The sequence below is a fragment of the Panthera leo genome, chromosome A2 (assembly GCF_018350215.1).
Source record: "Panthera leo isolate Ple1 chromosome A2, P.leo_Ple1_pat1.1, whole genome shotgun sequence".
NCBI lineage: Eukaryota > Metazoa > Chordata > Mammalia > Carnivora > Felidae > Panthera > Panthera leo.
The window spans coordinates 8,456,016-8,479,337 of record NC_056680.1 but is presented as its reverse complement, the minus strand read 5'-3'; the positions used below and the strand labels follow the sequence as shown (position 1 = coordinate 8,479,337).

General features: G+C 58.1%; 2 protein-coding genes across 4 annotated transcripts in view; one reads left to right on the top strand and one right to left on the bottom strand.

The window, feature by feature from the left end:
- DOCK6 (dedicator of cytokinesis 6) overlaps positions 1-23,322 on the top strand; it is a 43,103-nt gene that overhangs the window by 807 nt on the left and 18,974 nt on the right. For 2 of the 3 annotated variants that reach the window (XM_042928469.1, XM_042928471.1), the window contains exons 2-23: positions 5,868-5,955; positions 6,519-6,694; positions 6,955-7,023; positions 7,227-7,356; positions 8,499-8,711; positions 10,721-10,806; positions 12,353-12,419; positions 12,521-12,670; positions 13,583-13,663; positions 13,778-13,931; positions 14,095-14,222; positions 14,336-14,429; positions 14,835-14,997; positions 17,891-18,008; positions 18,093-18,163; positions 18,352-18,490; positions 18,578-18,679; positions 19,358-19,444; positions 19,810-20,041; positions 20,303-20,464; positions 21,138-21,301; positions 21,814-21,918. In XM_042928469.1, the coding sequence (XP_042784403.1) occupies positions 5,868-5,955; positions 6,519-6,694; positions 6,955-7,023; positions 7,227-7,356; positions 8,499-8,711; positions 10,721-10,806; positions 12,353-12,419; positions 12,521-12,670; positions 13,583-13,663; positions 13,778-13,931; positions 14,095-14,222; positions 14,336-14,429; positions 14,835-14,997; positions 17,891-18,008; positions 18,093-18,163; positions 18,352-18,490; positions 18,578-18,679; positions 19,358-19,444; positions 19,810-20,041; positions 20,303-20,464; positions 21,138-21,301; positions 21,814-21,918 (2,779 nt within the window). The remainder of the gene's footprint in view (positions 1-5,867; positions 5,956-6,518; positions 6,695-6,954; positions 7,024-7,226; positions 7,357-8,498; positions 8,712-10,720; positions 10,807-12,352; positions 12,420-12,520; positions 12,671-13,582; positions 13,664-13,777; positions 13,932-14,094; positions 14,223-14,335; positions 14,430-14,834; positions 14,998-17,890; positions 18,009-18,092; positions 18,164-18,351; positions 18,491-18,577; positions 18,680-19,357; positions 19,445-19,809; positions 20,042-20,302; positions 20,465-21,137; positions 21,302-21,813; positions 21,919-23,322) is intronic. The other variant, XM_042928470.1, reaches the window with a different exon arrangement.
- ANGPTL8 (angiopoietin like 8) lies at positions 15,357-16,824 on the bottom strand. The gene is made up of 4 exons (XM_042928472.1): positions 16,518-16,824; positions 16,161-16,322; positions 15,505-15,614; positions 15,357-15,384 (listed from the first exon to the last, which is right to left on the bottom strand). Exons 1-4 carry the CDS (start codon positions 16,812-16,814, stop codon positions 15,357-15,359), a joined length of 597 nt encoding a protein of 198 aa, XP_042784406.1. The 5' UTR covers positions 16,815-16,824.

Genomic DNA, 23,322 nt, shown 5'->3' with positions numbered 1-23,322 from the left:
TGGGGCTGGAGAGCTGCTCCCCCTCTTTGCCTCCATAGCCAGTCAGAGATCAGAGACTGCCCCGGGGTCCTCTCCACAGGGGACCTGTCTTGGCCCCGCCCAAGTGAGAGGGCACCCTGTGGGTCCAGAGCTGGCGTGATGGAGACACGAGAAAAGATCCCACCCTGGGGGGCAGATACAGTGAGGTAGATGGAGGGGTAGCACAATAAAATGGATTGTATGTTAATGATAAGCGCTGTGGGGACCGACGAGGCAGGGAAAGGAGATGAAGAGGATGGGAGCCATTTTAGACCTGGGAGGCGGGTCAGGAAGGCTGGGGTGATAAGGGAACATTGGAGCAAAGATCCGAAGGTGAGGGAGGCCGCCGTGCCCAAACGTGGGGGGAATGCAATCCAAACACGAGAAAGCAAGTGCAAAGGCCCGGAGGCAGGAGCAGGCATAGTGTATTTATAGATCATCTGAGGAGGGCAGCCAGTCTGCAGCTGAGTAAGGAAGGGGACAGCGGGAGCAGATCTTGCAGCTTGTGGATTGTGGCGAGGACTTTAACTTGAATCCTGAGCGGGGTGGAAGTCACGAAGCGGTCTGAAGGGTGTAGCCATGGGTCAGGAGCATAGCGGTCAGGCGATTTTTGTGTTCTGCTATCTTCATGTTCCTGAATTGTCTGTCTGTGTTGGACCTTTGGCATCTCCGAACCCATTTCTTTGCTACGCGGTCTCTGTCCTTGGGTCCGGGCTTCCACTCAAATAAATGAGAGAAGTCCTGGGGAACGGACACTGTAGGGCCCAGGGTAAGAAGAGCAGAGAATGATCCTGGGGCCCCAGGGAACCACAAGCAAATGGCTCAAGGCTTCCGGTCATCCTCCGACAGGGTCTCCATTGCAGCCCAGTGGACACCGGGGTCTCCTTGCTCAGACCTGGACCTCTTTTCATCTATTCATTCATTCATTCAGTCATTCACTCCGCAGGGCCGTGTTAACCCGAATATTAAACAGTCCCCCAGTTTCCTAATGAACAGATTCTCAAAAGAGTTTGGGGAGATCACTTAAAACCATAAATTCTTATACATGTAATAACGTGGACAGACGCTATTGCGCGCAATATAACTTGTTTTTTCACTTGTACTGTTTAAAGTAAAGTACGATATGGAACGGTGGTAGTGGCCAGTACTTACAATATATTTATTGTATGTTCGTCCCGTCGGGAATCACCAGAGCCTGTTGACATAGGTGTAGCTAGTTTTTTTTTTAGTATTCTTTTTTTAATTAAAGTGCATTTAATTTGAGAGAGAGAGAGAGGGAAAGAATCATAAGGGGGCTCGGCTGTCAGCACAGAGCCCGACGTGGGGCTCGATCTCACGAGCCGTGAGCTCATGACCTTAAGATCAATCAATTCATTATATTTATTTTTGAGAGAGGGAGTGCATACCCACACCCAAGCGAGTGGGGAAGGGGCAGAGAAAGAGGGAGAGAGAGAATCTTTTTTTTTTTTTTTTTTTACACTTTTCAAAAACGTTTGTATTTATTTTTGAGAGAGAGCACGAGTGAGGGAGGGGCAGAGAGAGAGGGAGACAGAATCTGAAGCGGGGTCCGTGCTGTCAGTGCAAAGCTGGATGCGGGGCTCAAACCCATGAATCGTGAGATCATGACTTGGGCTGAAGTTGGATGCTTAATCAACTAAGCCACCGAGGTGCCCCAAACGCGGTGCGGAGCCCGTCGTTGGGCTTGATCCCCACGACCCTGGGATCGTGACCTGAGCTGAAATCATGCTCCACCGACTGAGCCCCCCGGGCTCCCCGTGTGTTTAACTGTTGCAGGCTGGACTCAAAGCGGTTAGGTCACTCTCGAAGTAGTGATTTGTTGGAGGGCAATGAGACATGCGTTGAAAATTCCAGAGGGGTCTTTGGGATTTCAAGGAAATGGCTCCCTCCCACCCCTGTCCCCCCAGCAGCAGATGAGAGTTCCTGTGGCTTCATATCCTCACGGGCAGGCAGACTCTTTGTCTTTATTTAATGTTTATTTATTTTTGAGAGAGAGAGCGTGAGCAGAGGAGGGGCAGGGAGAGGGAGACAGAGTCCGAAGCAGGCTCCAGGCTCCGAGCTGTCAGCACAGAGCCCGATGCGGGGCTCGAACCCACGAACTGTGAGATCATGACCCGAGTGAAGTTGGGCGCCCACCTGACCGAGGCACCCATGTGCCCCTGATTCTTTGTCTTTAGAATGTTCTGATGGTCCAGGAAGGCTAGGGGTGGGGTATAAGGAGGAATCACTGGGGTTTTATAAGGATTCATATTCTTCTCTTGCTTTTTGGTTTTTTTTTTAAGTTTTTTAAAAAGTCTTTTCTTTTTTAAAAAAGTTAAGTCTTTATCTTTTTTAAGTTTTGTTTATTTTGAGAAAGAGAGAGAGCGGGGGAAGGGCAGAAAAGGGAATCCCAAGCAGGCTCCGCACTGTCAGCACGGAGCCCGACGTGGGGCTTGAACTCACGAACCTCGAGATCACGACCCGAGCCAAAATCAAGGGTCGGATGCGTAACCAACTGAGCCACGCGGGCACCCCTGTTCTCTCGCTTTTTACACAGGTGGGAACACGTAACGTCAGAGGCTTATGCCATTCTTGGTTCTGGTTTTATCCTCCTCCCCGGTGAGGCTAGACTTCTGTTAATGTGGCCAGCCCTGGGGTGAGGGCCACTGTCTCTCATGAATTTCCCAGTGACGCCACTGCTTACCCTTTCCCCTCTGAGCGTCTCTACAGTGTCACATAGGGCTGTCGATTTTCCCCGTTGGAGGATTTATCTCACCGGCGGCTGTAACCCACCGCCTGATCTTGACATTTTTTGCCATTGCAATTCTGAAATCCCTTCCTGAGAAAAACCACCACGTTCAGCTCAACGTCTTGCCTCCTTTTTAAAAATGTGCTCCACGGGGGCGTCTGAAGCACATCTGATGTGGGGATGAGAAAGAGAGGGGCATTGGGGGTGCCTCCCAGGTGCGGGTCCTGAGCACCCCAGAGGGCGGGGCTGCCCTTAGGGAGACAGGAGGATGCTGGGAAGGCAGGGTTACGGTGATGGCGCATGCCTGCAGGACCCCGCGAGGGCACGCAAAGGAGGCAGGGATCCCACCGAACGGACTCGAGGATTGTCATTGTTTAGATGGTGCCGAAACCCGGAGGCTGGATGGGACCACTGTGGGGGGCGAGTGTGGACATGGAAGAGGCAGGTTGAGCCCCTGTTCTCGGCCCTGCTCCCCATCACAGGCCACGTGGGATGGCAGATGCTGGAGGGCACAGACCCTGCCCTCTGGCCCCCAGGGGTTTGATCCTGGCCACCTGCTGTGTGACCCTGAGCACCTTACCACCCCTCTCTGAGCCTCACCCCCTTTTGGCGTAAAAAGAAGGTCCAGAGATTCCAGTTTCTCAGGATCCTTTTGAGGCAACATGCTTACAGCAAGCCTTAATTGAGCACTTACTGTGTGCCAAGCCCTACACTCAGAACAGTTCATTAAGGTGTGGGTACTGTCCTGAGCCCAGAGGTCCAGAGAAGGGGGTGCTTGCCACCCGTCCATGCTTGCCCAGCTCCCAAGCGCAGAGCCCTGTGACACGGGAAACTGGCTCCTGGGCCACGGTGTTGAGGACCTGGCCTTTTTTCCACTCTGGGGACATCTCGCCGGGGCCAAAGACAAAATGAAGTGGCCCCGCCCTCCCTCCTCCCCTCTCCCTGCTCTGGGGTAACAGCTGTAGAACGTCTGGGACCAGGGCACAGACCGGTGCCCTGTCCTGGCGTCTTTCATAAATCATCCCCCAAGACCCTGTGTGCCCAGGCTTCCAGAAGAGGCAGCCCCAGCGTTGGGAACTTGAGGGCCCGTACCTCATTTTGCACAACCTTTGAATTTCCTAGAAGATCCTCCATCATCTCCCCCTAAGCCCCAACCAGTAGAAGCAAGACTCTGAGACCATTAACAAAGAAAATAAATAGAACGCGGAGACCGAGGAGTGAGGCTGAGGTCTCCACTGGAGGCCCCCGTGTTGGATCAGGGTCACGGTCAAGTTTGTTTGACCTACACAGAGTTGAATTCAGAGGCTTCCAGGTGACCCCCGCCCCCACCTGTCTTACCTGAGCCCCACTGCACGCATCCATTTCATCGGTGGCCCACGGGCCATAGGTTGGCAATCGGCATAGTGCTTTTTTAAAATTTTTATTTCTGTATTTTTTAAAAATGTTTTTATTTTATTTGTTTTTGAGAGGGAGAGAGCACGCGAGCAGGGGAGGGACAGAGAGAGAGGGAGACACAGAATCCGAAGCAGGCTCCAGGCTCTGAGCTGTCAGCACAGAGCCCGATGCGGGGCTCGAACTCACGAACTGTGAGATGGTGACCTGAGCCAAAGTCGGACACTTAATGGACAGAGGCACCCAGGTGCCCCAGCATCATGCTTTTTTGGGGGTATAACTTTTTATTAGGAAAACTCCCCGGCACACAGAAAAGTGGAAAATAGAAGGGAGTAAGGCCCAAACACCCAGGCAATTGCCTTCTCAATTTTAAGAGGGATTGAGGCCCAGAAAGGGTGTTCACCAGCCCAAAGCCACACAGCTAAAATGTCTGCGGCTTCTAACAGTGGGTTCAGTCAAGTTGGACCAGGGGGAAGATTGGGAGGGATTCACTCATTTCACCAAGAAAAATTTATTGAGGGGCACCTGGGTGGCTCAGCCAGTTAGGCGTCTGACTTCGGCTCAGGTTATGATCTCGCGGTTCGCGGGTTTGAGCCCCGTGTTGGGCTCTGCGTTGACACCTGGGAGCCTGGAGCCTACTTCAGATTCTGTGTGCCCCTCTCTGCCGCTCCCCGCCTTGTGCTCTCTCTGCCTCCGTCTCTCAAAAATACATAGCTTAACGTTTTAAAATATTTATTGAGTAGCTACTATATGCGGGGCTGTTGCTGGGGACACGTAGCCCTCATCCTGCCTTCATAGAGACCCCGGGGGGACCAGGGGTCTAGGAGCTCACAGCGCAGCCTTAGAGTCTTTGTACTTACCGTACCTTTTGCCTGGAATGTTCTTCCGCAGATAACTGTGTGGCTCTCTCTCCTTCCCCTCCTTCTAAGCTCAGCTGAAGGAATTGAGTGCCTGGGGGACCCCGGCCCCACCAAGTCCCAGATTCCTGTGCTGGCCCCCTCCCCCGTGGGTCTTCCCTCTTCACCCTGTCCTCCCTGCCTGTGAAGGCCGGCACAGATACAGGTGGCCCAAGAAGGCCACCGCACGGACCTTGGTTCCTGCGTGTGCCCTGCGGGTCCTCCTGGCCTCTTGACACACGCTCAGCGTTGTCTCCGACTCCCTGACAGTGAGGTACAGAGTGACCCCTGAATGCCGAGCCCCCTGCTCGGCTCTGCACAGCAGCCTTGTGAGGTCCCTTCAGGTACAGATGGGTAAACTGAGGCTCAGAGGCAGGAGTAACTTGTCCAAAGCCCCACAGCAAGGGTGGGACGGGGCGCATATTCTGGATGGGAGGCAGGGTGGACGCGGGTCCCCCAGATGAGGGAGCGGAGGTTGGGGACCAGGGAGCCGGCCAGCCAGGACTTAGACCCTTGGTGGGTGCCAGGGATAGAGAAGGATCTGTGACCCTCATGCTCTGCCGGGAGCAATTCCTTCCATCTGTGCTTAGTGGGGGTTGGGAGGGCCCCAGGCCCAGCTTGGGGGTGGTCCTGGGACCTCTGGGCTGAGATCCGTGGATTCTGAAGCCTAGATTCTCCTGGTCCGTGGCCTGGTTTTTCCCTTCCACAGCCTGGATTTTCGTCTCGGAGAAGGGATTTATTGGCCCGAAGTGGAGTTCTCCGGGCCCCACTGCCCAAGTGTTCGTGTCCCCAGTGGCCCCCTTCTGTCCCCGCAGGACGGTGGCTGCGGAGGTACGGAAGCAGGTGTCCCGGGAGCACAGTGGCTCCCCGCACTCCAGCAGACGCAGCAGCGGCTCCCTGGGGGTACGTGTTTGGGAGGTGACCCCTCCAGGACCCTGCTCTCTGGCCGACGCGGGACGTGGGGAATCCCCTCTGCCGGGCCTTGGTCACACCCGCCCCTCCCACTAGTGCCCGGAGGGACTGTCCCCGCTCTCTTTCTCCGTGAGTGGGGAGGGTAGTCCCCTGGCTGCAGCCCCGTGGGTGGTCACCCTGAGGTCGCCCCACCTCCTGCTGCCTGGACCACCCAGATGGGGACCGGGCAGGGTTGGGGGATGGGAGGTACTTCCAGCCGCTGGGAGAGGGAGGGAGCCTTAGGAATTGTCTTTCTTTGCTGCAGCCCACAGGCCTTTCCTTCCAGCAGAGCCCTGCCCCTCCAGGCACAGGGTGTGATTTCCTGCCTGGAAAGAGGGGCGGGGCAGGCCGCTCTGGGATGCGGGTAGAGAGTCTGAGGTCACTGTCCTCCTTGGCTCCTCACAGCTCCAACACTCTCTATGGCTCCCACCGCCCTCTTACCCGAGCCCAAGCCCACGCTCACCCCCACTCTCAGCCCCCAGGGCGGGGGCCACAGCCACTCTGCTCCAACCCAGGTCCCACTCACTGAAGTCATTGAGCCCCTGGACTTCGAGGATGTGCTCCTGAGCCGGCCTCCAGATGCCGAACCCGGGCCCCTCCGGGACCTGGCCGAGTTTCCAGCTGATGACCTCGAGCTGCTGTTACAGCCCCGGGAATGCCGGACCACGGAGCCCGGGACCCCCGAGGATGGGTGCGTTCGGCGCCATGCCCTCCTTGTCTGTAACTCAGTTCTGCCTCCATGCCCCTCACCAGCACCCCCTTTCCGTCAAGCTCCAATGGCCCCAAGTTCAACTCCTGGCTCGGCTGTGTGGCCTTGGGTGAGGTACCCTCCCTCTCTGAGCTTCTGTCTCCACTTCTCTATAACAGGCAGGGGGGTACGACCCACCTCAGGCCACTGGAAGGATTAACACTGTGCCCTGCCTCTGTTTACCCTGATTATATTTTGTGCAGAAAGCTGGATGCCCAGGTGAGGGCCGCGGTGGAGATGTACACGGAGGATTGGATCATCGCCCACAGGAGGTGGGTCTGGCTCGGGGGGCAGCTCAGGGGAGAGGGTCAAGAGGCCCGGTCTGAGCCCAGGAGAGCCCGCTGGGCTAGTCCTCCTGTGTGTTGGCCACTGTCCCCACAAGGACGGCCAGACTTCTCCGGTGGATCTTCTCTGGTGTATTGCAGGGGGGGTGTGCCCTTCTCCCTGCTACCCGCCCAGCCCTACCTCCTCCCAGGTACCAGCATCTGAGTGCAGCGTTCAGCCCCATCACCACAGAGACGCAGCGAGAGCGGCAAAAGGGCCTCACCCGCCAGGTCTTTGAGCAGGACACTTCTGGGGATGAGAGGTCCGGCCCAGAGGACTCGGTGAGGGAGCCCCGGGCAGGGGTCACCTTAGGGGTGTGTGTGAGCTCTAGGCCCCAGCTGTCAGTCCCATGTGACGGGCAGTGACCCAAACAGTCTCGACTCCAAAAGGAAACGTATCAGCCCCGTGGGTTAAAAGTTAAGGGTAATAATTATAAACATTTATTAAGTGCTTAGCGTGTACTAAATACTTTCTGCTGGTCCTCATCTTTCATCCCGTGAGGCAGGGCAATACCCGTTTTGCCGATAAGAAACCGAGGCCCAGGGGCGCCTGGGTGGCTCGGTCGGTTAAGCGTCCGACTTCGGCTCAGGTCGCGATCTCGCGGTTCGTGAGTTCGAGCCCCACGTCGGGCCCTGTGCTGAGAGCTCAGAGCCTGGAGCCTGTTTCGGATTCTGTGTCTCCCTCTCTCTGCCCCTCTCTCGCTCACGCTCTGTGTTTCTTTCTCAAAAATAAATATTTTTTTTTTAAAAAAAGAGAAAGAAAGGAAGAAACCAAGGCACAGCGCGGTGATTAGGAGAATGTCACTGGCCTGGTGGGTCTTGAGCCGAAATTTTGTCAACCAATATTCACTGGGCTCCTACTTTATGCCAACGATAATCCTACCAAGAATTATTGTTACTGTTTCCATTGTTACTAGTTTTAGATGTAGGTGGGGAAGCTGAGGGCCTTTGAATTGGGTTCAGGGACACAGGGTCACAGAGCTGAGTGGGAATTTGAACCAGGGTAGTCTGGCTCTGACCACAACCGAGTCTAGGAGGTGAGACAGGGCCCTGAGCCAGTGACAGCTCCAATGGGAAGACCTCTCCCTCCCCTGACAACAGTGAGCAAAGCATCACGGAAGGCTCTCATTGGCCCAACCCAGACATGGCCTTACTTTGCCGCCAATCCCTGGGGCCGGCAGATGTCGTGTTCTGATTGGCCAGATGAGTACGTAAGCTTGGGAGTAGCCTCCTCCAACAATGGTGAAGGAGGGGCGGAAGGTTCTAGAAAGAGGCTTAGCAAAGCCTCACAGTGACCCTTGTAGTGGTAACCCCACCCCATGACCCTCAGCTTTCCCATCCGTTGATTGGGCATGAGGACGCCTCTGAGTGGGGTGGAGGTGCATCCAGCTGGCGCTCAGTGCTTGTGCGTTCTCCCCTGGCAGGATGACCCCCGCCACTCCTCGGGCTCCCTGGATGACACCCCTCGAAGCAGTGGGGCCTCTGGCATCTTCGACCTGAGGAACTTGGCAGCTGACTCATTGCTGCCCTCGCTGCTGGAACGCACAGCCCCTGAAGATGTGGACCGGCGGAACGAGGCCTTGCGGCGACAGCACCGGCCCCGCGCCCTGCTGGCCCTCTACCCAGCACCCGATGAGGTGGGTGCCCACAGGCCCACACGGGCCCCGAGGCCAGTACCCATGCGACTGACCCTATGTGGTATGTTGGTATCCCACCAACGTTCTCTGGTTGCCTACTGTATACCCCCGTTTTTTAAAATTCAGTTCCTTTTATTGGATGCCTACTACATGCCCTTATATTTATCCAGCCAGCATTTATTGGACACCTACCAGACTCCTATATTCATTCAACCAATACTTAATATATGCCGCTGTATAGCCTTCTCTTTAGTCAAACAATCTAATTGGGGTGCCCGGGTGGCTCAGTCCGTTGAGTGTCTGACTCTTGATTTGGGCTCAGGTCATGATCGTGGGATTGAGCCCCATGTTGGGCTCTGTGCTGAGCATGGAGGCCACTTAAGATTCTGTCTCTCTCGGGGGCACCTGGGTGGCTCAGTTAGTTAAGTGTCCGACCTCGGCTCAGATCATGATCTTGTGGTCCATGAGTTTAAGCCCCGCATCGGGCTCTGTGCTGACAGCTCGGAGCCTGGAGCCTACTTCTGATTCGGCGTCTCTCTCTCTCTCTCTCTCCCTCTCTCCCCCTCTCCCCCTTCCCCACTCACACTCTGTCTCTCAAAAATAAATAAAACATTTAAAAAAAGGTTTCTTTTTAAAGGTTCTCTCTCTTTCCTATGCCTCTCTCCCCTTCTCATGCTCTGTCTCTCAAAAATAATTAAAATTAAAAAAAAAAACAATTTAATCAAACTGGTATTTATTGAGCACCTACTATATATGAGTATATTTATCCAGGTAACATTTATTGGGCACCTAGTGTATACCGTGTATTTTTATTCAGTGGCTTTTATTTTATATATACTCCTTTATTTATCCACCCAGCATTTATTGGGCACTTATTATATACTTCTCTATTCAACCAATAGAGGTATACAATGTTAATTGTATACCTATTGTATAGTCCTTTATTTACAAAAATTTTTTTTTAATGTTTACCCATTTTGGAGAGAGACAGAGAACGTGCATGTGTGCACATGTGAGCCAGGGAGGGGCAGAGAGAGAGGCAGACACAGAATCCGAAGCAGGCTCCAGGCTCTGAGCTGTCAACACAGAGCCTAACTCGGGGCTCGAATCCACGAACCGTGCGATCCTGACCTGAGCCGAAGTCGGACACTCAACCGACTGAGCCATCAGGTGCCCCTATAGTCCTTTATTTAATCAAACAGCATTTCAGCAATTAATGTGTCTCCAGTATCTGTATTTATCCGACCGGCTTTTTTTTTTTTTTTTTTTTTAAATAATCTCTGTGCCCAACTCAGGGCTCGAACTCGCCTCCCTGAGACTAAGAGTCACATCTGCACTGACCGAGCCAGCCCCTACCAACTAACTTTTATTGGGAACCTAGTATAGACACCTGTGTTTTCATCCAGCCATTTATCAAGTGCTTACTGTATACTCCTACGTTTATTCAACGGTATTTGTCGGGAGCCTAGTATATACCCCTGTGAATGTCCAGGCAGTGTTAATTGAACGTTTTCTGTATACGTCTGTGTTTATCCAACCAACTTTGAGGAGGTGCCTACTGTATACTTCTGTATTTGCTTGACCGACACGAATGGCAAGTCCTGGAGGTCCAGCCATGAACAGGGTAGACTCCGTCCCTGCCCTGTGGAGGAGAGACCCTCCTACCAAGAAATTGCAATCCAGATGGAGTAATGTCATGATGAGTTGCCGGTAATTGGCCCTCACATGGCCCTCTGGGTCCCGGCCGTGTGACATTGTGAACGCCGGGACGAGGTCCCTGCTCAGGCCTCAGCGATCAGGGAGGAAGTGCCCGCTAAGCCGCCACCTGGACGATGACAAGGAGGGGAGAAGAAGGGGTTCCAGCCTGGGGCAATGGGATGTGCCAAAGCACAGAGACAGGAACTGAAAGAAACTTTAGTCAGGTCGGGGGGGCAGAGCTGGCCTCGGGCCCCACGTTCCAAGCCCTTCGTAACAGATGTGTCCCAGCTGCCCTCCCCGGTTCTTGGCAGGATGAGGCCGTGGAACGCTGCAGCCGCCCCGAGCCGCCCCGTGAGCACTTCGGACAGAGGATCTTGGTCAAGTGTCTGTCGCTGAAGTAAGTGTGCTGACCCACGCCTCCCTCCAGACCCGCGAGGCCCCGCGTGGGGTATGGTGCGGGCACACACTTGGGGCCCACTACTCAAGCCAGGCTGTTACCGTGTGCGCCCTGAGACCCGTGAGGTCATCCGTGCGCTTTGAGGTGGGAAATGACTTCCTTTTCTCGTTATTCAAAGCCACCGGGTCCTTAAGCGCCAACTATGTGCCGGGCTGCGTTCTCAGCCCTGCACACGTACGACCTCCAATCTTCACCGCAACCTTGTGAGGTAGGCGCAGGTGGGGAAACTGAGGCACAGGGTGGAAGTCACTGTGCCCGAGATCACATGACTTAGGAGGCCAGAATCTGGTACTGGCTCTGCCACGACCCAGGCCAGAGGGGGCGCTGGTGACCCTGGACCTGACTTCTAGCTGACCGAGGCCCCCTCCACATCAGCCCCCCCCCCCCCCCCCCCGGGAAGCTGCCAGAAGTGCGTGGGAATTGAGCTGAACAGGATGTGGCCTTGGACCTAAGCCCAGCACTGCCCCTCCCCACCCTGAGTTCCTGCCTGGATGGGGGCAGGAAAGGGAGGCCCTGGTGTGGCCTGAGGCCCGTCCCAAGCAGTAGGGTTGGGAACCAGCTCTTTGAATATCCAGTCATTCAACAAACACTACCTACCGTATCCAGCACCTGTAACCGTGGGATGACCATACAGGGCCCTCTGGGTGGGAGGACAGGGCACACCCAAAGGCTGGGAGATGTCTGGAGAGGGGAAAAATGAGGCCAAGAGGTGGGCGGGATGGAGCCCTGTAGGATTTTGTTTTCAGCACACTGGGGAGCCTCAAATTTTGAGGTTTTTTTTTTTTTAATGTTTATTTTTTGAGAGAGAGAGACAGACAGAGTGTGAGTGGGGAAGGGGCGGAGAGAGAGGGAGACACAGAATCTGAAGCAGGCTCCAGGCTCTGAGCTGTCAGCACAGAGCGCGACGCGGGGCTCGAACTCACGATCTGTGAGATCATGACCTGAGCCGAAGTCAGACGCTTAACCGGCTGAGTCACCCAGGCGTCCCTCACATTTTAAGTTTTAAAATGCTTCCTTAGGGCTCGCGTGGTGAGTGGGGGCCAGCAGGGCAGAATAAGACGGGAAGGTGGTTACAGGGACAGTGCAGGCAAGCGAAGTGAGAGCTCAGCCCAGGGGGGTAGAGGACACCCCAGAGAGGGGGGCACAGCGAGGCCCAGGAGGTGAGAATTTCACGATGAGGGGCACTCTCGTGACAAAAGCTTCTTCCATCCCATCTGAACAAGGGCCATATTTTCGGGGGAAGGGCTCTGTGTGAGTTACTGGGGGGGGGGGGGGTGGGGGCTTCATGCCTCAGTTTCCCTATTTGCAAAACGGGACAGGCTTTTCCTGGAAGCCGGTAAGCAGCAATTCTTTGTGGCCCAGTGGAAATTAGATGCCCCCCCCCCACGATGCACCAAGGCTGGGCCGGGTCTCAAGAGGGACTGGGGTGTGTGGATGGTACAAGTATTAGGGACAGCCTCTGCCAGAGAGTCCCCGTTCACCGTAGGTTTGAAATCGAAATCGAGCCCATCTTTGGCATCTTGGCCCTGTATGATGTGCGGGAGAAAAAGAAGGTAGGAGCCCCTTTCTTCCCATTCCTACCCCGACCCTCCTCCTTGTTGCACCGCAGTGGGCTTCCTGGAGGTGGTGGCCCAGCTGCTTTTCGTGTCCCCAGATCTCAGAAAACTTCTACTTTGACCTGAACTCGGACTCTGTGAAGGGGCTCCTGCGGGCTCATGGCACCCACCCTGCCATCTCCACGCTGGCCCGCTCTGCCATCTTCTCCGTGACCTACCCCTCACCTGATATCTTCCTGGTCATCAAGGTGCCTGCTGGGGCTGGGCCAGGGGGTGATAATGGTAAACGCCGGATAATGGTAAACGCAGCGTGGGCCCTGTTCTCGTGGAAGAAGATGGCCACGTCATCAAGAAGGGTGATGAGTGTGTTGTGGGGAAAGCACAGGCAGCTGGGCAAGCCCAGAAGAGGCTCCTCACACGACCCAGGTGGGGAGAAATCACAGAGGGCTTCCGTGGAGAGGTGACAGCCAGGCCAAGACCCATGAGTGGGCGGCCTGGGGAGAAACGGCATCCCGGCCCGTGCAGATGAACATTTGAAACTCTTTTTAAGTTGGGAGTTTTTCAGTTTATCAGGGGAAGAAAGACCTAGTTGGCACATCTGTGTGAGATTTTCTGTTTCTAGGAGTGATCTCAAATTTCCTTCCCCAAAACGTTCTATTAGGTTACGCTAACGGCATTATTTGAGCACCTACAGGCAGGCACGGCTCATGGTCGGTCAGGGTACGCAGGGCTTGCCACCTCTAATCCTTACAACAGCCCCAGGAAGTGGGGGTTGCCGTGGCCCCCCCATTTTACGGAGGGGGAAACTGAAGTACACCATGGGTTAGGGACCTGTTCGGGCTCCCATACCCTCCAGGTGGTCAGGACTGGAGTCCAGCCATGCTTGGAGTGGCCTCTGTTTATACTAACAAAAGTATAAACGTAGGGAAGTTACGGAGACGGGGGTTTGGAGTGGGTTCAAAGCATGGGGAGGGGCAGCTGGCGGGGCAAGCCAACTCTTGCTCAATCTCGAGGACAGTGGGAACCATGGGAGGTGTTGGAGCAAAAGTCCTAGCTGGATGGAGTGTCTGAGGGCCCGTGAGGGGTCCAGGTGAGTGGGTGGGAATGGGGTGGGAGGCTGGGGTCCCAGCAGCGCCTCACTGGCCCTTCCGGCCCCCCAGCTGGAGAAGGTGTTGCAGCAGGGGGACATCAGCGAGTGTTGCGAGCCATACATGGTGATGAAGGAGGTGGACACGGCCAAGGTAAGCAGGTGGAGGCTGAGCAGGGTGGCGAAGGGGTCACCGGGCAGGGCGGATCCTGGATTCGGTAGGCCTGGGGCACTGAGCACTTGGGGGCTTGGGGGGGTCTCCGCACAGAACAAAGAGAAGCTGGAGAAGCTGCGCCTGGCAGCCGAGCAGTTCTGCACCCGCCTGGGCCGCTACCGCATGCCCTTCGCCTGGACCGCCGTTCACCTGGCCAACATCGTGAGCAGCGCCTGCCAGACGGACCGCGACTCGGACTCCGAGGGCGGTGAGGAGGCGGGGCTGACGGGCCAGGGGCGGGGCTACCGGGGAGGGGACGATGCGCCCTCTGCTGGCTGGACTTGGTACAACGTTGAGTCCCCGCGTCTCTCTGGCCCTCCTCGCCTCTCTTTCATCTCTGCCGCCTCCATCACTGTCACCACTTCCCCTAGAGCGCCGACCTGCCTGGACTGACCGCCGCCGTCGGGGGCCCCAGGATCGGACGAGTGGTGGGGATGACACCTGCAGCTTCTCCAGCTTCCGCCCAGCCACGCTAACTGTCACCAACTTCTTTAAGCAGGCAGGTGTCATGGCCGTGGGGCTGAGGGAGGGGTGCCCAGGCACAACCCCTGTCACCCCACTGTGGGCGCACAGGCCCCAGGGACCCAGTTTACGCGGGCGTGTCCTGTGCAGGAAGCTGAGCGGCTCAGCGATGAGGACCTCTTCAAGTTCCTGGCTGACATGCGACGCCCATCCTCTCTACTGCGGCGCCTGCGGCCCGTGACTGGTGCGTGCCACACCTCCTAAATGAGAGGTGTCACTTTCACGCAGTCACTCAACAAACCCACACTGAGTACCTGCTGTGCCAGGCCCTGGAGACCTCGTGGTGACCATGATACACAAATCCCTGACTTCAGGGATCCCTAATGGGAGTCAGACAAGAAACATAATAAGACAGATCGTGTGTCAAATGGGGGACATGGTGGCGGTGGGGACCTGGGTCCCCAGGGCAGAGGTGATCAAACGCAAGGGCAAGGTACAGCAATTGAGGATGACCGCTGGCCTTAGCACCTGAAGGACAGCCACTAGGGGGCATTATGGAAAAGCCAGAGCTCTGATCCTGAAGCCCGGACAGGGTGGGGCTGGGCTGGGAGGCTTCCAGGCAGGTGCAAACCCCCTACTCCCTCCCCAGCCCAGCTCAAGATCGACATCTCCCCGGCTCCCGAGAACCCGCACTTCTGCCTCTCCCCGGAGCTGCTTCATGTCAAGCCCTACCCAGACCCCAGGGGCCGGCCCACCAAGGAGATCTTGGAGTTCCCCGCCCGTGAGGTCTACGCCCCCCATACCAGCTACAGGTACAACCTCCAGGGCCCAGCTGGGCACGTGAATGGGGGTATCCGTGCATCCTGCAAAGCAAGGTACCTTTTCTCCCAGACGCACAGAGACACGTAGAGTGAGATGGCACTACTCTGCTTTAATGGGGGGGGGGGGGGGCGGTGTGTAAGCATGAAGGATCACATGTCCTGCCTCCACCCCTCCACGACGGGGCCATGTCCTCTGCCTGTGTCCCCGCCTGTTTCTGTCTCTGCTCCGTGGCCAGAAGCACCCTGGCCGACCCCAGTGGACAGGCAGCTCCTTGTGCAGGGGCCACATGGGGCACGGAAGGAAGCGTCCCTCGGTTGTGTGACTGGTTCTCAGTTCCACGCAGGCAGGCTCAGGCTGGAAGTGCCGCCGTGTGGAGTCTGGGTGGGGGTGGGGTGGGGAGGGAGATCAGGCTCAGCCCAGGCAAAGGGGTCCCCACCCAGCTGCCCCGCGCACCTGCCGTCAGGCTGTCCTGTGCGTCCAGCCCCCTCCAGGCTCACCTCTCCTGGACCTGACGCAGCCGGTGCTGCAGTGCTGCCAGTTCCTGCCTCTGTCGCTGCACGTGGCCTGTGAGGGCCCACACGATGTGGCTCTGCTTGTCAGCGTGGGCCTGCGGGGTCAGGACGGAACCCTCAGCCGGGGCCGCCCCACCTCCATCCCCCGACGCCGCCCGGGGCCGTCTGCCCCTCAGACTGTATCCGTGTGACCTGGCCATTCACTGCTACTCTTTGGCCTCCACTTCCCCATCTGTTAAATGGGGATGAAATGGGACTTGTTATACTATGTTATACTTGTTATAAGTATGATATGGGTTATCAAAAGGCAGGGCTGGGTAGCTACTGGGCGCTCGAGACACAGACCCGGTTACTCTTAACTGTATACATTTATTGAGTCACTTCCATGTCCCCTGTCCCATGCGGAGCGTTTTGTCTGTATTGAGTCCCTGTCTCCGCTTTGAGACGTCAGTTGTCACGCTTATTTGCAAATGGGGAAACTGAGGCATGGGAGGGGACAGGGGTTTTGCCCAGGGTCATATAGGTGGGAGGCCATGGCACCGGGAGACGGACCTGGGGATAGCTCGGGGACTCAAGGCTCAGAAGCAAGCTCTGCCTGGGAAATCAGAGTCCCAGCTCCACCAGGGCTGGGAGCCTCTTACCTTCAAGGCCTCAAACTCTTGTTGGGCATGACCCAGCCAAGCGCCCCTCAGCTGGCCTTCCAGCCGCAGCATGCTCTCCCGCAGCGCCCGCTGTCCCTGCGCCGCCTCCCCTAGAGCTTGGGCTGTGGCCTCTGCTTGGAGCTTTAGGGCATCCTCTTCCATCTGATCGATAAATAGTGGATGTTAGTGGGATGATCAACTTGCCTTTGTTTGCCTGGGACTTGCCCAATTTTAACACTGGAAGTCCTGTGTTCCTGGGACCCCCTCAATCTTGGGCAAACCCAGACAGTCGGTTACCTTAGGCACTTGTGCTGCACACTCCTATCTACCCCACAGTGCCCCAGGTGAAGTGCCCACCTGCATCTCCAACAGGCTTGTGCGTAGCTCCTGGGCTGCATCCCGGCCCCGGCTGACCTCCTGCCCCAGAAGCCCCAGTGCCTGGCCATAGAGGCCCACACTGTGCCCAGCCTTTGTCAGCCGTGCCTCTGTGGCCCTGTAGACGCTGTTGAGGGCCTGACCCAGCTGCAGGGTCCCGTGGAAGAGCAGGGTCAGCTCCTCATGTTGTGCTGGCTCCAGGCTCCCCACGGGAGCTGCAGACGAGGGCCAGGGCTCGGTGGCCAGGGCACACAGCAGGCACAGTGCGAGCACGGGCATGGCTGAGGCTCTGAGGGTGCGGCCACGGCGCCACTGCCGCCACCTTTTATGCCCTGACACCCCAATAACCCCCGGTCAATCGTTAACCGGCCGGCTGCGTGCCCCGTGTTGTGCAAGGGCCTGGCGGTGGCGCGACCGTTGCATCAGGCGAATGTCCGGCTGGGCCACGCTGAGATCACGCTGGCTGGGGCTTGGGGCCAGGTGTGGACTGGGGGGCGCTGGGAGGGGATAGGCCCGGGCCCCGCGGGGGGGAACCTGAAGCTCTGAGCCTCGGCTTCCCCACCTGTGGTGACGACAGTAACAGGCCAGCAGAAGTGGATGATAATAGTGAGAGTCTTAGCGCCGACGGTTTCCCCGGATGGCTTTTCTGCTGCCATTATGGTAGCTGACTTGCTCACACCCTTGCCGCAGGCCTGTGATGCTGGGGTCTGCGCTGGCCTGGCTGCAAGCTGGGGGTGTGGGGCAGGGTACAGGTGTGGCAAAGACTCTCCCGAGGCCATACAGCCTGGCTCCAGGACCCACATGTGCCCCGGAGAAGTGCCAACTGCTGTTTTGCTCCCTGGATGACTGTGGGGCGTGTGCCTCTATTCTACCACCACCCCCCGCCCCGTAAAATGGGAGTAACGTTCATCCCCCCTCCCCCCCACTTCTGATTCTGGCCTCAGTGTCTCCACCTGAGAGGTAGGCCTCATAACCCTAGTGGCTTCTCCCGGGGGAAGGGCAGTCAGGCCCCTGAGCCCAGGGAGGGGTGGGTCAGCCCAGGTGGCTGCCTGGGCCACTTTTTGGAACCCTGAGCCCGAGCACCCATCTGTCCCTGCTCAGCACCTCCCCATGCCTCATGAGTGCCCCCAAAGTCCCTCTGTGTTCCCACCCTCTGCTGCACTGTCCCCCCACCTATGCTCTAAGGGTGTCCACCTGTCCCCCGCTCTCTGCCAGTCACATCTCCCGCCTGGTGCCCATAACCGCCCGGCCCTCAGTGTCCCAGCTGCGTGGCCACTCTCCCCCTGTGTCCCAGGCCCGGCTTGTGCCAGTAGCCCGGCCTCTCCTGTCCCTCTGATGCCCCCCTGCCCCCGCAGGAACCTGCTGTACGTGTACCCGCACTGCCTCAACTTCAGCAGCCGCCAGGGCTCCGTGCGCAACCTCGCCGTGCGAGTGCAGTATATGGCGGGCGAGGACCCCAGCCAGGCCCTGCCGGTCAGTGGCCAGGCCTGGGGGAGGAGGGCGGGGCGTCCCGGGTGGGCTGTCCCCGGCAGGTCCCTCACACACGCCCTCCCCCAGGTCATCTTTGGCAAGTCGAGCTGCAGCGAATTCACCCGCGAGGCCTTCACACCGGTGGTCTACCACAACAAGTATGCAGGGACGGGACAGGGGACAGGGGACAGGGGCAGAGGAGGGGAGCAGGCCACCTCCAGGAGACCTCGTAGGAGAACCGGAGGCAGGGAGCCGACAGTGGGGCCGGGTGGCACCGGGGTCACACTCACAGGAGGGGGTGGGGAAGGCAAGGGGCCTCCCAGCTCCCAGCAGAACCCCCTGCCAGGTCCCCAGAGTTCTACGAGGAGTTCAAGCTTCGCCTTCCGGCCTGCGTGACCGAGAACCACCACCTGCTGTTCACCTTCTACCACGTCAGCTGCCAGCCCCGGCCGGGCACCGCACTGGAGACCCCCGTGGGCTTTACTGTGAGACCCCCGCCCGCCCTCACCCCCACACCCCCAGCCCGCCTCACCTCTGGCCGGCCCCATCGCTGACCCCTGGCCTCTCCCCAGTGGATCCCGCTGCTGCAGCACGGCCGCCTGAGGACCGGCCCCTTCTGCCTCCCTGTGTCCGTGGACCAGCTCCCGCCCAGCTACTCTGTGCTCACTCCAGACGTACGTGCCCTGGCAGCCGCCCCCCAGTGCCTTGTCCTCTGATGACACCCCAGGCTCCCGTCTCATGGTCCCCCATCCGTGCCCTGCCTTCCTTCCCATCAGTACTCCCGGGATCCTTGTTGTCCTCTGTGACGACCTCCAGGACCCCTCGTCACCCTGCAGTACTGCTTTTGTGTCTCCTGCTCCGTGCGTCCCTCCGTGTCCCCCACTAGCCTTGCCTCGTTACCACCCCCCACCCTGTGGCCTTTGCGCTCACTGTTCCCATTGCCTTTCTGCCCCGGTCCCCCTTTAGCAATCCTGCCTGCCTCTCTGACCACGATCACCCCAGGAGTACCTCCAGGGCCCATCCCCCGCATGAATGCTGTCACCCTCCCACTTACCCTTGAGCTGTCATTAATGCCCTGGGAGCTTCAAGTCCAAGAGCCCATAAGCTCTTCCCTGATTCATTCCCTTCAATAATATTCACCCCGGGCCTCCTTTCCTTGTTCCTCCGTTAGTACCCCAGGCTTGCAGCCTACCCAGTGGACCCCCATAGTGCTGCCTCCCATCTGCACCCCCCTGGGCTGGGCAGGGGACCCGGCTGCTCCCCCGGGGGGGCTCTGCTCTGCCCACAGTGTTGCAATGGCTGATCAGTGCGGGAGGGCTGGCCAGTCCCCACCCGGTGCGTTCCTCCCGCAGGTGGCGCTGCCGGGCATGCGCTGGGTGGACGGCCACAAGGGCGTGTTCAGCGTGGAGCTCACTGCTGTGTCCTCTGTGCACCCCCAGGTAGGGGTGGGGGAACCCAGGAGTCCGGCCCTGGAGTTGAGCAACAGCTCCCGCTGACCGGGGAGGCCTGGCCTCGGGCCACGGACGTGACTTCGGTCAACTAGGCCGGGCTCCCAGGGAAGCTGCTGACTCAGCCATGCCAGTGACCATCCCAGCTGGGGCTTTGGCCCTTGGTCGCTCCCCTTCTCTCCTCCCTCCAGCCGGTACCCCTCTCTTTCCTCGTTTATAGTCCGTTCATTGATCTCCGGCCTTGGTCTTTGGCCCACGGAGCACCCCGCATCCCCGCACCCCCGCAACCCCCTACGGTCTTCCCTGACATGGAGCCCTGGCCCCACCCTGCTCACCCCAGCTCCTCCCACCCTCAGGACCCTCACCTGGACAAGTTCTTCACTCTGGTGCACGTCCTGGAGGAAGGGGCCTTCCCGTTCCGCCTCAAGGACACCGTGCTGAGTGAGGGGACTGTGGAGCAGGAGCTGCGGGCCAGCCTAGCCGCACTGCGCCTCGCCAGCCCCCAGCCACTTGTTGCTTTCTCCCACCACGTGCTGGACAAGCTCGTGCATCTGGTCGTGCGGCCTCCAATCATTGGCGGCCAGATCGGTGAGCCCTCAGACCTCAGTTTCCCCATCTGGAAAAAGGCCCCTCAGTCCCCTGGTCCCGGGCGACCTCCTATAGCTCACTTTCCTTTCTGGCCTCAGTTTTCCTTTCTGAAAAGTGGCTCCCAACCCCCCGGGCCCAGAGCAGGTCCACTGTGACCCTTTGGTGGCCACACAACCCCTTGGAAAGGTGGGAGATAAGAGGTTCCTTGGGGGAGGCAGGAGGCCCAGGGCTCTGGAACTTGACCTGTGCTCTGCCCGGCAGTGAACCTAGGTCGTGGGGCCTTCGAAGCAATGGCCCATGTGGTCAGCCTTGTCCACCGGAGCCTAGAGGCTGCCCAGGATGCCCGTGGTCACTGCCCGCTGCTGGCTGCCTATGTCCACTACGCCTTCCGACTGCCTGGCACCGAGCCCAACTTCCCAAGTGGTAAGTGTTGGTGGGAGGCCCTGGGGGGGGCAGGAAATATCAGGGAGGAGAGCGTCCCAGTCAGAGGGAATGGCATGTGCAAAGGCCCAGAGGCTGTACAGGCCTTGGCAGGTTTGGGCAGCTTGCAAGAGAGGAGTTGTGGTCTCTGTTGCTTGACTGGTGGCTCATTCAGCCGGTCAACAAGCATCTTCAGTAGCTTGAGGCAGAGACTCAGCTAGGCTGCCCAAGTTTGAACTCCCAGCTCCGCCTCCTACAAACCCTGTGACCTCGGGCAAGTGATTTCACCTCTCGGGGTCTGTTTTCCATTTGTAAAACGAGGATCATAAAGGCAACCCCATCATGGGGCTGCTGGTAATATTAAATGGTACAGTGATCCATATAACATGGGTTCAATAAAGTTGGGTTCTTTTCTGTTTGCTAAGTAATTAGCAATAACCACGAACGCCTCTGAGCACTTACTATGCGCAGGGACTGTTCTCAGTGTGTTTCAGTCTCCCCCAAATCACTACGAGGCGGCAGCCATTATCATACCCATAATCATACCCGTTTACAGGTGAGGATCCCTGGAGGCTCAGAAAGAAAGCAACCTCACCAAAGACGGCTGATTGGGAAGGGGCAGGGGGCCCACGGGACATCAGGGGCAGGGGGCTGACCATATTCCCTCCATCCTCAGGGGCCCCTCCAGTGGCGGTGCAGGCTGCCACGCTGGCCCGTGGCCCTGGCCGCCCCGCTAGCCTCTACCTGGCTCGCTCTAAGAGCATCAGCAGCAGCAACCCGGACCTGGCCGTGGCCCCTGGCTCTGTGGACGACGAGGTCTCCCGCATCCTGGCCAGCAAGGTAGGGTGCGGGGACCCCAGGATCTCTAGCCTCAGTGGCCACTGCCGCCAGGTGGGCGGGTGGAGGATCTTAGTTTTGACAGAGGAACAGAGGACAGAAAACGCCAGACCACCAGCATGGACGAAAGCTTGAGTCTGGGCGGCTGCACGGCTGGTCTGTGGCTGTCACAGCTTGGGAGCTGTGACTCAGACTTTGCCCTGGGCTCCATACTCCGAGGCTGACCCGAGGCTGGGCGGCTGGAGGTTGGCCTGCTTGAAAAAAGCAGCGTGTATGCGTGTACCCCATGCGCGTGTATACACGAGGGCATATACTCACGTACCCCACGCATGTATATGTGCGCTCCACGCACGTGTGTGCACAGGGAGCGTATGCGCCTGGACCCCACGCACGGACGTGCACACACATTTTCCGGGGTTGCGTGTATGATCCAGGGCAGTGTTCACGCTTGGTGTTTCGTTCTGCTCTCCCTACCTTCTGCCCATGGATTCCACCTCCTACCCGTGTATCTCCAGGGTATCGACCGCTCACACTCCTGGGTGAATTCTGCTTATGCTCCAGGAGGCAGCAAGGCTGTGCTGCGACGGGCACCCCCTTACTGCGGGGCCGACCCCAGACAGGTGCCCTCCCTACCTGCCCCTGCACGTGTGTGACCCTCATCTCAGCATGAGCCCCTCCCACCTTCCTGGCTGTGGCCCACTAACCTAGGGGGGCTGCCTGAAGGAGGCGGCAGACCCCTTCTGCCTTTGCTCAGGGGCTGTAGTGTCAGTGTCGTAGGCATCACAGTCGTCTGAACCAGCCTTTTGCTGCCCTACAGACCACAGCCTCAGGCAGAGACAGAAGGGACCGGGCGGTATGCAAATAGCATGCAAAGGATATGCAAAACCAGCCACTATAACCTCACTGCCTGCACTGCATGGCCTGTACATGTCCTCCTTAATCCACTCTGTTCAGGAGACTCAACTGTCCCCTTGATGTGGCAACCTGAATGATGCCAAAGGGCCAGGACTGACCCTCTGGGCTCTCCCATCCTGTTTCAGGCAGACGGCAGCTCCCCCTACTCTGTCCCTTCCCAGGGATGTGGTGCGGGGAGGGGCTTTGCTTTCAGAGAGACCTGGGTCCTCAGCTCTGGGCCTGCCCTGGGCCCCGGGCTCCAAATTTTCAGATGTGGTAAAGACTCCGGGTAAAGTGTCCAGCTCCGCGGTCTCGAGCCTGGGAACGAGTTAGGGCGTCACAGGCAGGATCTTCTCGGGCTAGGTCTCAGCCCAGCCTGGCCCCCACGCTGCCAGATAGCCTTGGAGACAGACACCGACCGAACACACACACGAGTCTGAGCACAGGGTGTGAAAGCGGGGAAAAGAAACGAACAGAAACGAGGCCACCAGCCTCCTCCTCTCTGTGGTCCGGGGGGGGGGGGGGCTCTCCAGGGAGGTGACATTTTTGCCGGGACCTGAAGGGTGAGACGGAGCCAGTCAGCGAAGGGTGGGTGTTGCGGGTGGAGGAAAAGGCACATGCAAACGCTGGGACCGAGCTCAGAGCCCCTGGCCATGGAGAGCAGGCCGCAGGGGGGGGTTTCCCTGCACACTTGGCCCCAGACCTCGTTCCAGCTCCATGCCCATCACCCAGGCAACCTGCACTGAAGGCAGGCGGGGGACTGCTGGCAGCATGGGACCTTGTAGACAGTCTTCTCCTGAGACTGCTGGAAATCTGGGTTCATGGGCCCTGCCAGCCCCCTCCCAACATCTTTAACTGGGCCTCCCCCAATGCCCTCAGTTCTCTGGCGTGTCAGCTGGGCCTTGGAGACCATCTAGGAAGTGACAAGGTGTAGGAGGGTGTGCACTCCAGGCAGGAGGGGACGCTGAGTCTGGCCTTTGCCAGTGGGTGGCCCATTTAGTGTGTTCTGAGGGGCCAGGGCCCTGCTGGGACTGTGGGAGCTGGGGGTCCCTCGAGTGCCGAGGCCCGTGCAGGTTCCAGGGGTGAGGCCGGCCCCATCTCCGGGCCTCCCTTCTTTGCTAGCGGCCTCA

Bases quoted from the DNA above. Each gene is read 5' to 3' on its own strand.
- ANGPTL8 (XM_042928472.1), bottom strand. From the start codon at position 16,814: ATGCCCGTGCTCGCACTGTGCCTGCTGTGTGCCCTGGCCACCGAGCCC. The intron at 16,323-16,517 runs GTGGGCACTTCA...TTTATCGATCAG, and splicing joins CAAGCCTGTTGGAGATGCAG to ATGGAAGAGGATGCCCTAAA. The intron at 15,615-16,160 runs GTAAGAGGCTCC...CTGACCCCGCAG, and splicing joins AAGAGTTTGAGGCCTTGAAG to GCCCACGCTGACAAGCAGAG.